We start from the raw sequence: 15,967 nt of genomic DNA on the forward strand, positions 1-15,967 counted from the left end.
AGATGTGGTGTTGGAGGAAAATGCAGAGAATAAGCTGGACTGGTAGAAGATCAAATGAAGACATCCTGAGAACAATGGATGAAAAACGAACACTGTTAGACACCATAAAGAGAAGGAGATGGCAGATGATAGGACACACGTTGAGGCATGGAGACGAACTGCATAGTATAATAATCGAAGGTATGATAGAGGGTACAAGATCAAGAGGAAGGCCTAGGACGAGATACATTAGTCAAATAATGCAGGATGCAGGAGTCACTTCCTACAGGGAGCTTAAAAATATGGTGAATGATAGAGAAAAATGGAGAAGTCATTTATTGTGAAACATTTGTTAAAAACCAATCTCCGGATTGAAAAACAAAAAAAAAAAAAAATATACAATCTGTACAATCTGGAATTGTATGGAACTAGCTATATATAAATACTGAATTATTTATATATATTTTTTTTTTATTTTATTATTAGTTCCCAAGCAAGTCTCGGCACCAGCTCCTTTTTAAAACTTTTTTAACTTGTACATTTTAAATTAGAAATAAAGGAAATTATTATATAAAAAAAAAAATATTATATTATTTAGATATTTTGGTTAATTTATTTTGCTTCATTTGATAAATAATACAAATTCCTTAGTGCAAGAAAAATAGCAAAATTATAAATGTAGGTACCGTAAAACGGGGTGAATTGCAACTGCAAGGTGAATTGCAACAAGTCTTCAGTAATTTGTTTATTATTGATGACGAATATTCAATTTATGTGTTATCACTATGAAAAAATAAGAATTAAATTCTTTGTGATAAATGTTATCTATTGGAAAAAAAATTATTGTTATCGGATTATTTCTACCTCCACAGCAAAATATTTCCTTCGCGCTTATCAATTTACTCATTTTATAACCGCCAAAATCCTAGTTCAGTTGATATTGTTAAAATGTCACTATCACAGTAATTTTTTTTTTCTGAATAGAAAATTTTGTAAATTTATAAGAAATTTACAATACAACAACGTAAGTACATTTTTCAATTAATTATACATTTTTGAATCAAACATTTTTAGTAGTTAACCAAAAATGGGGTGATTTGCAACAAAAACATAAATAGTACCAAAAATGTGTTGTTTTACACTTTCATGAACCTACTTTTAAAATACATTTTTTTTTCAGATGCCCAGAGTATATATTTCTGATCCCAGAGGGAAACAGTATAGAAAAAGAAATGAAGGTGATTTAAATGCTGCTGCTACTGAAGTTAAAAATGGAATTTCTCTAAGGAAAGCTGCTGAAAACCATAGTGTACATTACTCAACACTCCAAAGATGGGTTAAAGCTAACGGAAAAAGGAGAACAATTGGAGGTCAAACAGTTTTAGATGCAGACATGGAAAATATGATTGTTGAAAGATTAGTGAAATGTGCTGAATGGGGCTATCCCATGGACACTATGGACCTACGAATGATAGTAAAACATATTTGTGATAAAAAAGGTATAGTTATAAAACGGTTTAAAGACAATATGCCTGGTCATGAGTTTGCACTGTCATTTTTAAAAAGACATGCAAAGAGCATTACTCCCAGGATTTGTCAAAACATAAAAAGGGCAAGGGCTGCTGTTTCGCCAGAACAAATTGATAATTATTTTAATAATTTAGAAGTATCAATTGAAGGTGTACCATCATCAAATATTATTAATCATGATGAAACTAATTTATCTGATGATCCTGGCAGATCAAAGGTAATTGCTAAAAAGGGAATGAAATACCCGGAACGAATCATGAATTCAACCAAGTCTGCAACATCCATCATGTTTGCCGTATCTGGAGATGGAGATGGACACTTTTATATAAATGTATGAAATAATAAAGTGATTTCAAAGACTGAAATTTGTTAAATTTGTTGTATTATGTTAACATATAAGTTTGCTTTATTACTTACTTGCTCATTTGTTTTTTTTATTTTATAAGATATTAATAAAAAATGTAATTTTGTTATATTACTTACTATATGGTAATTAGGAGATACACTTTTATATAAATTTATGAAATAATAAAGTGATTTCAAAGACTGAAATTTGTCAAAGTTTGTTATATTTTTATGTTACTAAAACTTGAGATATTTATTATTTTGCCTATAATAATCAGAAAAAATTGAAAATTATATCAATAAATTCAAAAAATTGCCTATTTAAAAAAAAAAAATGTATGTAGTGTTTCAATTCACCCATAAATTGTTTTAAATGAATAAAACATGATTTTTAATGCAATGTTTCAATTCACCCCATTCAAAGGTGAATTGCAACAAAGTCAAATAAAAATATATTATAAAAAAACTTTATAAGTTATATTTTTGAATTATACTTATAATGATGAAAAAGGTAACAGCAATTCTAAAAAAGTGTTTTCCTTAACAGTAGTATAAATGCCTGATTTTTAAATGAAGATCAAAGTTGGGTAGAACTCAAAAATTGTTGCAATTCACCCCATTTTACGGTACTGATATGTAACTAGTAATAACAATAACAATATAATTTAAAGGAGCACACAACACAAATAAAAAAATTCTTTAAATTTTTTTTAAATGTTAAATTATTGTAGTTATGGTTATATGAAATGATTTTGTGAAGATATGATGTAAAAAAAAATATTACTTTAAGAGATATTAAGAGATGTAGAATAGCCGCGTGACGTCACTGGGCCGGAGTCATCATAATTGCCTATCTTATACGTGTAAAAGTTCCTTGCTTCACACAACGATTTATCAACCTAAACATTTTCTTTTTTAAATTTAATTGACGTATAAATGTGTGGTTTTATGTGTTTAAGACGATGCAAGAATCAGAATTTCAATATGACGTTTAGTTTTTTAAGTATTAAAAATCTTAAAACAGTCATTTTGGTTAAACGGCACGTCATGGCAAGCAGCGCGCGGCGTTAGGACTACGGTCTAACCTAGACCGCCGCGCGGCGCTATCTTATCTAATTCTACGTATTTTACACACTACACACACATTTATTTATTATTACGTTATATTTTGAAATTTTGGTTGAATGTATGTCGTGTGATTACCAGCGTTCAGTCTGTGTTCGACAGTTGGGCAACGTATTCACTATTCACTAGTGTAATATTTTCTAAATTAAAATTCTCACCATGACTAGTGCTTATTTATTCGAGCCTGAATATGAAAATGACGACGAAATTGATACTGTTTTGGAGTATTATGGTAAACAATATGTGAATTACGAAAATCGAAGTGGAACCCTTAATTGGTGTAGTTGTGAAAAATGTGTAGTTATGACAACAGATCAAGAGTCTATGTGTTGTCAAGAATATGATAAAATAAAACATTTAGCCGGTAATTATGCGTGTATAACACAGAACAGTTTATTTGAAAAATTAGTTTTAGACAAAGATGTACTAACTATAACACGCCATCAATTAATTTTAAAATCTAAAAATAAAACTAAAAGACAACTGCCAAGTGTAGATGAAGCTGAAAATAAATTATGGAGGTATTTAGCTTACAAAAATTTTACATCTTGGATAAATGCGTGGACCACAATTGGAAAAGGGAACCGAGTAGTGATTCCATCATGTTCAATTGCTAAGATCAGAAGTGTGTTTCCGGAAAAAAACGGCGTTTATGTAGGATTCCGCCCAAGTGAAAAAAATCTTGATTAAGAAAAAAGAATATAATATTAATTTATTTACTAGATTTTACTGTTTATGTAGTTTGGTAAAGGTATTGAATAATATAAAGAGGTATTTATAGATAAATTATTTTTAGCAATTATTTAAATTGAACTTACCTACGTTATTTTAAATTTTAGGTAGGTACTTGTGAAAATCGAGAAAACTTATTTTTTTTCAATTCTTCTATTGTGGAATTTGGAATTTGTGCTATACGATCTGGCACTACAACTTCATGAGTTAGTTTTGGAATTGAATTAATATCATTGATATTTTTATTAGTGCAAAATTTTTCTACTTTTTCCATTATATCGTATTTCCAGATATTAGTAGATTTGGCGTATTTATTTTTCAAAACCCAACTTCCCGTTGCTTTTGAAAACTGTGCCTTATCGCCAATTAGTTCTTTATCGATGTTAGCGTTGTGGTCCATAATGGCTAATTTTTATCTCAGTACCATACCGTTGTATGGAAAATGTATTCGTTTTGGTACATACTTTAATCTCAAATTATGATATGACTCTAATTTTCCAGTATGTACATAGTTACTAGCATGCTGCAAGTCGTTCAAAAATCTTTTATCTAATAATATTTTTTTTAAAACATTATACGATTCTGATTGTGAATGAATCCATTTTTTTTTCTCAGTATTTCTTCCGGTATTTCCTCGTGTTCACAAGTCATGATGGTTCCTTCTTCCGTTCGCCATTGGTGCTCATTTTTAATATGATGTAAAATTGAATTAAATTTGGTGATCAATACCTTACTATCACCATTACAGGTTTGTGCTGAGTACCACATATGATTGATTATACTTTTTTTTCCACTCTGGATTACTTCTGGATATTTGTTTACATCAACGGTTTTAAATTTCTTTATGAGACTTTTTGACAAATGCTAAACATCAAACTCATGTAATATGTTGGGAAATTCTTTTTTCATCATGGACCTTATGCCAACATGTTTATCAGTAAGAAACAGACGGATATTTATTTTCTTATTTTCAATTAAGTCGTTTAAAACATAATTGCATGCAGACTTTTCTAAATCACCTTTCACCATACCTTTCTGAATAATGGAAAAATCAATAATGTTCCCCGTGTTTAGGTCCATGATCGAGTATGTAACAAATTTAGCGCAAAATCCGGGTGAATCAAATTGTCCATCGCCGGCTATTCAAGTCGCATCACTAGAATTGCGTATTTTTTCTAATATTTCGTTTTGTTTTTTGTACCAGGCAAAATTAACTACAGGTGTAAAATAACGATTTATGTGTCCATCATATATGGTACGCGTAAACATATTTAGATTCAGAGTACTACAAAATTCAATAAATGAATTAAAATTGATGCCCGACATCATTAAGGACGATGCTATCAATACATTACCAACAGGAAGTTTTCCGTATTGCGGTTGAGAACTCCAATTTAAAGTGTGGCTCATTTCACATGTTGTAAAAACACTTAGTGATGCATCTTTACAAATAATTTTGTGTTTAATATTTGGGTACTTACAAGATCGACATTTTTTAAATAATTCACTAAGGCAGCTCCAATAAACAATAAAACATTCGTTTTCGTCAAAACTACAGTTTGGTTCATTTTGTTCATTATCCTCGTCCTGTGAAACATCGCTTTCAGAAGAATAATACAAATGTTCAAAAGGTGTTTCTCCTGAGATATTCATAACTGTATCACCATCATACAAGTTTCGGCCGTCATTGTTTTTTATAGTTTCATTGCCCAATCACATTGAATACCAATTTCATATTTTTTATTTTCACTTACATTTTCTATTTCTGAAAGAATAATACTAGGTTCTGCAATATTATAGTTGGTCTGGATTACGCTGGTGGAGGTCATCGACGTACGAGGTTTTTTTTTATTTCGAACCAATTGTTCAACATTATTGACATTTATTGACGGAACAGCGTTATTTTTTTTTTTAAAATGGTTCTTGAGAATTTGGCATAAGTTTTTTTTTTATTACGGATGATTCATCTAAATCTGATTCTAAAAAATGTTTATTGCAAATTCTGGCATTTTGTCCTGGACGGAATGATTTTCTTTTGCAAAAATCTGTCCAAATTGCAAATCTTTTAGGCGACTTTTGTCTATTTGGAAAACGATGACCATTCTGTTCATTGCATCCAAAAACACTATACATTGGCATTTTCGTAACGATGAGCAACACTTATTTACATAAAATAAAACACAACAATTCGTCTGAACTACCGAACACGGACTGAACGTTGGTAATCACACGACATGCGTTCGACCAAAATTTAACACATTCGAGACGAATCACGCGCGAGGCGCGTGATACAACTATGTACAATGGAGACGGAACATTTTCCCTCCTTTTTTCCCCTGGAGACGAGCGGTTTTTACCACTTTTCGTACAATTATTTTGCTTTTGCATTTTAATCAACTTTTACGATTTTTTTCAGTATACTATAGTAGAAATGTTGTAGTTTTTAAAAAAAAAATAATAATTTCCATAACTTAAATACTTCATATTTTTCTTATCGGTCAAAACACAATCAAAAATGACAAAAAAAAAGTCGACCAATTTTTTTTTTAATATAACACTTCAAAAATAACATTTTTCTTTATTCACAAATTCAATATAAATAACATAATTTAGTTATTACCAAAAAACTTAAATATAAAAACAAATTTATAAAAAATAATCTGAATACTCATACTAGTTCAGGCTACATGGGTAGTATATTATAAAACAAGTTAAAAAAAATTACTGGAAATGCTTATATAAAATGTCTTAATACTAATAATGATTTTTAATTTACAACCAATAATTATTTATAGTGTGATATTTTTCAAAATAGTCCTCAATACATAACGGTGTATCACACTGTTTGCAATAAAACGAAGTTTCTTTTCTTCCTCTTTTGCCACTTATATATTTTATTTTATCTGCACAAACTTTACAGACTCTTCTGGGGTTTTGTTTTGATGCTGTTGATGGTATACGTGTAATAAAATGTCGTCCTGACAGCCGATTTGTAACTGTATCATTATAGTTGTCTTGATTATAACCACTTTTTTCTGCCATTTGTAAGCCCAAATTAATTATAAATGTCCTTTATGTCATTTTTTGTGTTGGTTTACTCTGTTCTTCAATATGTAACTATTCACGACTGTTACCATAAATACATGAAAGACTATTTTTTTCCACCATTTTAAACTTTTTCTCTGAAATGGATAATATGAAACCATTTGATCTCCGTGATCAACACCTGTTTTGTTTATATTGTAGTCAATAATAGCATTAGGTTTAAACTTTAGAAGTTCACCAGTTTTAGATCTAACTGAGACTTGTTTCATATCGGCCGAATGAGCTGTTGATAACATCAACACGTCTCTTGTATCTCTCCATTTGATACATACCAAAGGACCTTGTTTCGCATATGTCATTTCACCTTTCTGTAATTTTTCCCTTACTACTTCTTTAGGTAATCCTTTACGATTAAACATAACCGTACCTACACCATTAGTATTTTTTTCCCAAAGGGCATTCAGAAGTGCTGGGCTTGTATAAAATCTATCCATGTACACAGTGTGACCTTTATAATAATACTCTTCTAAAAGTCTATCAAACAAAGCAATTATTGAATTATCTTTTTGATTTTTACCAGAATAAATTTCAAATTTTAAAGTATATCTTGTAAGAGGATCTGATAGTATATATAATTTCATACCGTATTTATGTGGTTTATTTTTCATATAAACCTTGAAATGTATACGGCCTCTAAACGGACACATACCTTCATCAATGGTCAAATTTTGACCAGGTTGATATGACTCAACTGTTTTTTTATTTATTAAATCAATAAAAGGACGGATTTTAAATAAAGTATCATGATTTTCTTTACCTCTTGAAATATAATTTGCATTATTATTCAAATGCAACATTGAAAAAATCGATGAGAAACGATCTCTAGTCATTAGCTTTGATGCAAATGTGCTATGAATAAATGCATTCTTCGACCAAAAGTCTTTGATATGTGGTTTTGGTATTATGAACATATGAAGAATAATTGAAAAAAAAACTATACATTTCGGAAATATTTACCGGTTTCCATTTATGCCAAATAGAATTTTGTTTCAGCATATTTTTTCGTCGAAGAGATCGAATAATTGAATATGCATACCTATTAGTTTCTTTTTTAATTAATTTAATTAAACTATCTGGAAAAAAAATACTAAAAAACTCTATTTCAGCTGATTTACCAAGTACTTCATCTGAGACACCTGACATTGACGTAAATACGTAAGGTTGGGGTTCAGGATTTACTCTTTCCCATTCAAATATAACAGGTGCTATACTTTCAATTGAACGTCTTTCTACTTCTCTATTTGTCAAAAAAGGTTCATTATTATCACGATTTTGTATAAAATTTTCATGTTGAATTTCGTCTATGCTGTTATCAAAACCCCATTCCTCAGCTATATTTTTATAATTACTTTCAACATTTTCTATTTGTACTTCATTCATATTTTGCCTTCTATTATCAGTAATTGGAACAGTTAAATCATTATCAATATTGTCAACCATCTCAACAAGATTTTCAAAAAGATTTGCACATTCATTTTCAAATGCAACCGGTAACAAATTCGTATAAACAGCTTCACACGTGTCCTCGTCAGAACTATTATTATCAACATCATCATCTTCTCTATCAGATCCACTATCATCCATAAATTCATCTAACATACGACTTATGTCTTTGTCGTTAATATTTTTAGACATTTTTCCCTTTAAAAATAATAAAATATTAAACGTAAATCGTTTACTTATCACGCTGTGTATAAAAATAAAATGTATAAAGCGTCTATTTTATTTTAGAAATATATCGATAACAAGACAATATTATGACGTATAATACGTAATATGCGTGTCTATATAAATAAAATGATATAAATAAAATAGTATTACCATTTAGGAACGAACTCCGTCAGCAAACTTCGTCAAGCCGACACACGACAGTCCAAGAAAATGAAAAATTATTTTGATAAAATTATTAATTGAAACAACTATTATTAACAGCCAATAGGCGCTTCGAATCAAATTCCAGTGACGCTCCACGTGGAGCAAATAATGTACTCTTTTTATATAAATAATCTTTACGATATTACCTATCGATAGATTGTCATATGAAAACAATGGTGTGAGTATATGATTTTATATCGATTTTTAAAATTCGATAGTAGACACAACGTGCGAGACGCGTGATTCGTCTTTTATAAGTAAAATATCGTAACGCGCCAGATACGTGACTCGTCTCAAACGTAACTTTTAGATTATGACGGACCGTCTCGAATGTGTTAAAAATATAATGTTATAATAAATAAATGTGTGTATGTGTGTGTGTGAGTGTAGCACATGAGTGTAGGTAAATATAAATTAATCGTGGTGTGTAGTGTGTAAAATATGTAGAATTAGATAATTCAATATTTAACGCTCACCCGAATAGGGGACGTGTTATTAAAATCCAAAAATCTTTGAAAACGATTTTACACTATGTTACTTTGAGGGGGACTTATAAAGAATTAAAATTAAAAATGTTTGACGTAAAAATAAACATTCTAACATGAATATTCCCGGAGTTATACTTAAATGAACAATATGAAGCGGGGGGTAAACTTTTAATATGTAGTGTAGATAAGCATATAAAACATATCTGTGTTGATCCGACTTTAAAATACCAAATAATAAATGAAATATAGGACTTGTAATATTTAACTCTTAAAAAAATGCAAAAAATTTGCAAAATATCTGCGTTGTACAGACATCCAGAACGGTGGCCACCTCTTACTTTTTTTATTTTTTTATTTTATTTTTTTTAACTGGTTGTCTGTACAACAGAGATATTTTTTTTTTTTTTTACCTAAGCACTGTGACGTGGTGGGTTAGACATGTATTTATTTGTAGAATTTAAAGTCAGAGGTGGACATTATATACGTCAGCCTTGGAACAAGACTGAGGTAGATACAAATCAAGGTGACAACGTAGGCCGCACCACGTGACAACCTACATTCGCATGTAAATCACCAATCGCCCGAAGCGCTACAATTGCCGGCTTTATAATGCCCCCCACCTAATTTCAAATCCCACTACGAGAACAAACACAGTAGGAACAAATCTGCTGCAGTCAGATTCGAACCTAATATGTTCAGTCTCAAAACACACGCCTTAACCCACTGCGCCACAATGCTTAGGCATGTAATGTATACTATGTAACACTATTTAAATAAAATTAAACTAGTATAATTATACCACGCTGTATACTTCACACTGTATACATCACACTGTATACTTCACATTGTATAGTAGTCAGCAGATAACATTCCACAACAGGATGTTAAAAAATAATCAGTCGAGTTACATATTATTATTAAAACTAGGTCATTACACTTTAATTATTATTATTCGAATCATGTAATTCCTCTTGTATTAATTTACGTAGTTTGTTTAGTGAAAGTTTAATTTCATTATAATATAAGTTTTTAATAAAACTTAAAATAGTTTCGAAACAACAATTATTAATTAAATGGAAGTTAAATGATTTTAATTGATTATTTAACTCGAGACCTGAATATATAATACTACGTAAGTATTATATGTTTAAAAAATAATTATTATTTATGTTTTTTAAATTTAATTCTTTCTAGTCGTTTAAAATTCTTAACATCATCATCACTATCATTATCATCACTATCATTGTCGCTGTCAGTGTTATTGTATTCATTAATCATATTAATGATATGTAATATTTTATGTTGTTGTTCAATCAACTTTAAAAGTAATTCCAATTTTTTATTTACCATTTCTATTATTTATTATAATATAAATATATTTTTTTTAACATCGAATTATTAAAACATACATATGAGTACATCAACGACTAGTTAACGTAAAAAAACGACTCGTTAACTCGTTATTTTTTAATAGAAATATTTCTATTAAAAAAAAATTATGATATTTAAATAAATTTTTTATTATTTTCGATAAATTATAAACATAAATGACCACATATAGGTGGATCATTATAGTATTGAAATTGGGAAACAGTACAAAAAAGATTATCTTTACCCAAATATTTTAAAAGTTCTTTTGGTGGCTCACCAACTATATGACCAAATGGGTCAAAATATATTTTAAATGTATTGTTTATTTTTTTCCATGCAACCCAATGAGAACCATTTTGAGTAGAATCATTTAAATTAAATACTCCACATTCATTTCCCCATGGTGTTGTAGGTAATTCATTTAACATAAAACACCCTCTATAATTTTTTATTTTATTTCCAAAGTAATTTATATCTATATTACTCAATGGGTCAATTTTTATATTATTTTCTTTAATCCAAAACCGTGTATAAATACCTTCAAATTTTTCAATATTATTTCTAAATGTTTTTATTTCAAATTTATTCATTTTTTTAATTTTTTTTTCAATATTTTTTTTTTTTTTTTCAAACCAGAACCTTGTGATCTAATTTTTTCCATCTCTTTATTATGTCGAATTGTTTCTTCTTCCAATTTTTTTTTATGTTTAGCATCAGTTATTGCTGTATAAACTGCACTTGCACCTGCAGCCAAAGCACTTACGCCTTCAATCACAGCAATAGCTATTGGTAAAAATCCACCTTTTTTAATTTGAACATGTTTAAGTTCTAATCTTGATCTGGTATTATTTTTTTTAGCGTTTTTTAATTTTCTTATTTGTTCTGGCTCAAGAATAAATTTATGTTTTCCACTATCAATTTGATTATTTTCAATTAGAATTGATACATCTTTATTATTTTTATGAGCTTCCAATATTTTATTAAATTGTTTTTTATTTAAATTTATATTCATTTTATAATACAAAAAAAATAAATTAAATTAAATTCATTCCAAATCGTCTTTTAACATTCATTACATTTGCAGTAAAAATGGCTGCAGTTTTTTCACCTATAGAACTATGAGGATCATAAAATCTTTCCATTGCTTTTTGTTCTAAAATTTTATCAGCAATATGTCTTGTTTTAGTATCTTTATTATCTTTATAAAAATAATCATGTTCTCTCGCAGCTTCATCTAATTTGTTTATAGGTTTTTTATTTTTTTCTAACTTTGTTCCCGGTCCTAAATAATTATAACCAGGCCAATGTATTTGAGGTAAACTTGAACAATTCAAAAGAAAATTAACAATTCCTGAACCTGTAATAATTTTCTTTGGTAAACATGAAACATATGATGATAAATAATCTGCACCAATAATAGGTATATCAATTAATTTTTCCATTTCTCTAATACAAATATTAAGAATATCAAGTTTTTCATCATGGTAAATATTATTTCCTGTACTTTCTTCAATTGATACATAATGTATACGTTTAGTTATTTTTTCTTTTGATATTTTCACTTCCTTTGGTAAACAAGTTACATATTTTAGTAAATATTCAATACCTTCAGGAGTATCAATATGGTTTTCCATAATTATTTTAAACAAATGAAGAATACCAAGTTTTTCGTTTTTAAAATTATTATTTCCAGCTCTTTCCTCTGCAGAAATAAACTGTAAATTATCTATAACTTGGTTTACATTACTAATATTACGATATTCAATACGATTTTCTGTGTATTTCTTTAAACCCTCCACTATTTGATTATCATCAGCTAATATTTCATTATCTGCATTATTTTCTTTCTTTTTATTAATTTTTTTATTATTTTTTTTATTATCAGTAGTTTCTTTCTTTTTATTATGCGTAGTTTCTTCATTATTTTCATTCGTTTTAATTCCATTCATTTCTCTCCAAATGTTTTTAATCATATCATTATATTTTTCACCACGACTTGATTTAGCTCTTTTCGTTGAAGGATCATTGTTTTGATATATAGAATTAGTTTCAATTAATATATTTTTATAAATATTAAAATCATCATCTGTATAAAATTTCAGATTGGTAGTATCTACATGAGTTAATAATCTCCACAAACCTAGAGTTCCTGTATATGTTTTTCCATTTAAAATTATATTATCATTTTCAAAATTTATTTTATCTTTTCCAATCATATGAATATCATCTTCTTTATTATAAAATATTCCAAAAGAATTAGTATCTTTTGCAGTTGGTAAATATCTTGTCGCTATAGCACCTAAGTTTATAACATTTTTAGGTAATGGAGAATTGCTTGTAGATTTTTGACTAGAATATTTTGGAGTTTCAAAAGTCTCTTCTGAACTTGTTAATCGTTTTAATTCTGGATTTCTAGGTTGATAATAATAGGGTTTATTTAATTTTTGAATGTCTCCTTCAGTTTTAATAGCAACATCTTTAACTGCATTCATTGTTGTATTAACATTTGTTAATGCGTTTATTATTGGTCCATACTTTTTTTGTTGTTCTTCAATTACATGTTTTTGTTTTACAATTGTATTTCTAAATCTATCCTGTAAATTTTTTTGAATATTAATTATTTTATTTACATCTGTAGATTTATGTTGTTTTTTTTCTTTTTTAATATTATCTTCATCTTCATCATCTTTTTTATAATAACAGTCTCTTTTTCATTAGGTTTAAAAAATTTATCTTTAAACCTATTTTGTAATTTTTTTTTAGTATTAATTATTGTCTGAATCTTTACATCTGATGTGTTTTTTTTAACTATTTCCTACCTTGGAATTGTTTTGTGTTTGATCTGTAACATTTTTTTTAATTTTTTTTTTAAATTCTTTTTGAATTTGTTTAATATCCATTTATTAAACAAAATAAAAATAAAACATAATCATTCATCGATATATAAAATCTTATTACCTTTATTGTCATAGATTAAATTTTTTATCAAGTCTATTGTTATGAAACCATATGATTTTATTTTAGTTTTTTTATCATATTTTTTACAATAAGTTCTATTAATTTCTTTAAATTTTTCTAAAGCTACATCTTCACTAATCAAATCGGACCATATTTTTTCAATATAATAATTTTTGATTGATTAAAAACAATTAAAACATTCAAATTATTTCTTATTGTTTTTATATCTACTGAAGTATAACTTTGTGTTGAATAAATAACACTAATATTCTTTGATCTTGATATTATAAAATATTCAATTATCATGTCTTGTTTTTCTTTTAGAAAATCATCAAAAATCACTAAACTATTTGGTTCACAATCATCTACAGATATTATTTCATCATTAGAAAAATGTGTGTTTATAGAAGGTATATCATCAAATATTTTTTTTATTTTTTTATAGACGGGTTGCTCAATATTTTTTGTAAAAATATATACATTTAAATAAGGAATCCAATAATTTATAATCAGATTATACAACAAGGTTGTTTTACCACAACCAGATGGTCCTATAATTAAAACACGTGAAGGTAATTCAAATAAAGATTTTTTTTTATTTTCATCTTCAATAAAAAATTTTACTTTTACTTTATCCATTTATTTAAAAAAAATATATATATTTGGTAATATAAATAAGAAAATGGAAAATATTTTAAATAAATATGATAATTATATAATAAATAGCCAATATGAAAGTTATATACCTCAAATCACAACAGAATTAAATAAACCAAACCGAAATACAATAGTTATAGTAGATGGTAAAGATAAATTTCTGAATATTAAAAATTCAAAACTTTATTTATTACTTGAATATGTACAAGAAGATGGTACTAATTATCCCACAAAATTTAATGTTATGTTATCTGATAATGGTGGAACATTTCCGTTTCAAAAAGTTACAATTAAATTAAATAATAAAATTATAGATGAAAGTGAGAATACTGGAAGACTAAGTACAGTAAAAGGTTATATGAGTTATGCTGTTGATGGAAATGGTCCTACACAAAATTCAGGATTTCAATCTACATCTGAAGGGGGAGGAAGTGTCGAACTCATCATTCCTTTATCACACTTAGGTTTAGGATCAATGAAAGATATAAAACAAATTTACAATGCTAGATTTGAAATAATTTTTACAAGAAACACTGATGATGATGCATTGATTCTAGAAACAAACACTGAAGCTACAGCAGAGTCAAAAAATGTTAAAGCAAAACGTGGTAAAGTTAATATTTTAGAATTAAAAGTTCAAATGCAAACAATAGAATATGATGAAATAACAAAAATTCAAATAGTTGATGAATTAATTAAGAATCCATTTATTTTAGCTTTTAAAAAATGGCAATGTATTGAATTCAGAAATCTTACTGGAAAAAATATAAGATGCGATTTATCACCTAATTATCGAAATAATGAACATCCATTGTTTGGTGTTGTTTTTTTTCAAAAAAACAGATTAGACAATCAAGATAGTAATGCTGCTTTTTTTGATGATTGTAATGTTGTAAATTATTCTTTTAAAGTTAATGGAAAAAAATATCCTAATGAATTGCAAAATCTTGATTTTAATGATATGAAATTTTGTCAAGCATATGAAGATCATATGAGTTATAAAAAAACCTATTATAAATCACATGAAGAAAATCCATTAATGTATTTAGATAAAAAAATGTTTAGAAAGAGACCATTTTTTGTTGTTAACATATTTTATTTTCTACAACATTTTTTTTAACACCTTTAGCTTTTTTAATTTTTTTTCAGTATCTAAGATTCGATGTGAATATAATTTAGATCTTAAACCTATAAATTCAGTCATAATTTTTCCATTCAATTCATCTTTGAACTTGCCTAAGACTTTTTTGTTAACTAAAGGTAAACCATAAATATTATCTTCTGTATTATCTTTTGGATAATTTGAAGTGTCAAAATGATCTAACATAATTTTCATATCTTGATAAAAATCATTAATTTTTATTTCTAATATAAGTGAATCTGTATCTGTGTATAACAATCTAACTCTATTTCCATATTTTTTCTTTATAATATTATAATAAAATTCATACATTAACATTTTAGATAAATCTAAAATACACATTCCTACATATATTGGTTGTTCGAAAGTTATTTTACATCTTTTCATATGTACTGCAGCTAAATGTTCTGTAAAAATTGTTCTTCGATCAAAATTTGGTTTTGCAATTATTTTTTCTAGTTGGACTGCATTAGAACATAATCTTATATCAACATGATTTCGAACATTCATCATAGTACGTCCATAAACACTGTTGTTCATTAATTTGTAATATTCTTTTTCAAACTCATTCTTAGCTTCTGATCTGAGATTAGTATTAAAATTAATATACACTTTTAACCAAGGAGATTGACTAAATTTTAACACTCTGTGAATTTTCTCT

General features: G+C 27.4%; 2 protein-coding genes across 2 annotated transcripts; both read left to right on the top strand.

Moving 5' to 3' along the window:
* The first annotated feature begins 977 nt into the window (after positions 1-977).
* Positions 978-1,846, top strand: LOC132932919 (uncharacterized). Its single transcript, XM_060999263.1, has 2 exons — positions 978-1,003; positions 1,160-1,846. The coding sequence occupies exon 2, from the start codon at positions 1,160-1,162 to the stop codon at positions 1,844-1,846; it is 687 nt and encodes a 228-aa protein (XP_060855246.1). The 5' UTR covers positions 978-1,003.
* Positions 1,847-3,138: 1,292 nt separating this feature from the next.
* On the top strand, positions 3,139-3,669 carry LOC132932920 (P2X purinoceptor 7-like). The gene has a single exon (XM_060999264.1). It carries the CDS (start codon positions 3,139-3,141, stop codon positions 3,667-3,669), a length of 531 nt encoding a protein of 176 aa, XP_060855247.1.
* The last annotated feature ends 12,298 nt before the right edge of the window (positions 3,670-15,967 follow it).

Source organism: Metopolophium dirhodum, chromosome 1 (genome assembly GCF_019925205.1).
Source record: "Metopolophium dirhodum isolate CAU chromosome 1, ASM1992520v1, whole genome shotgun sequence".
Classification (NCBI taxonomy): domain Eukaryota; kingdom Metazoa; phylum Arthropoda; class Insecta; order Hemiptera; family Aphididae; genus Metopolophium; species Metopolophium dirhodum.

Bases quoted from the DNA above. Each gene is read 5' to 3' on its own strand.
- LOC132932919 (XM_060999263.1), top strand. From the start codon at position 1,160: ATGCCCAGAGTATATATTTCTGATCCCAGAGGGAAACAGTATAGAAAA.
- LOC132932920 (XM_060999264.1), top strand. From the start codon at position 3,139: ATGACTAGTGCTTATTTATTCGAGCCTGAATATGAAAATGACGACGAA.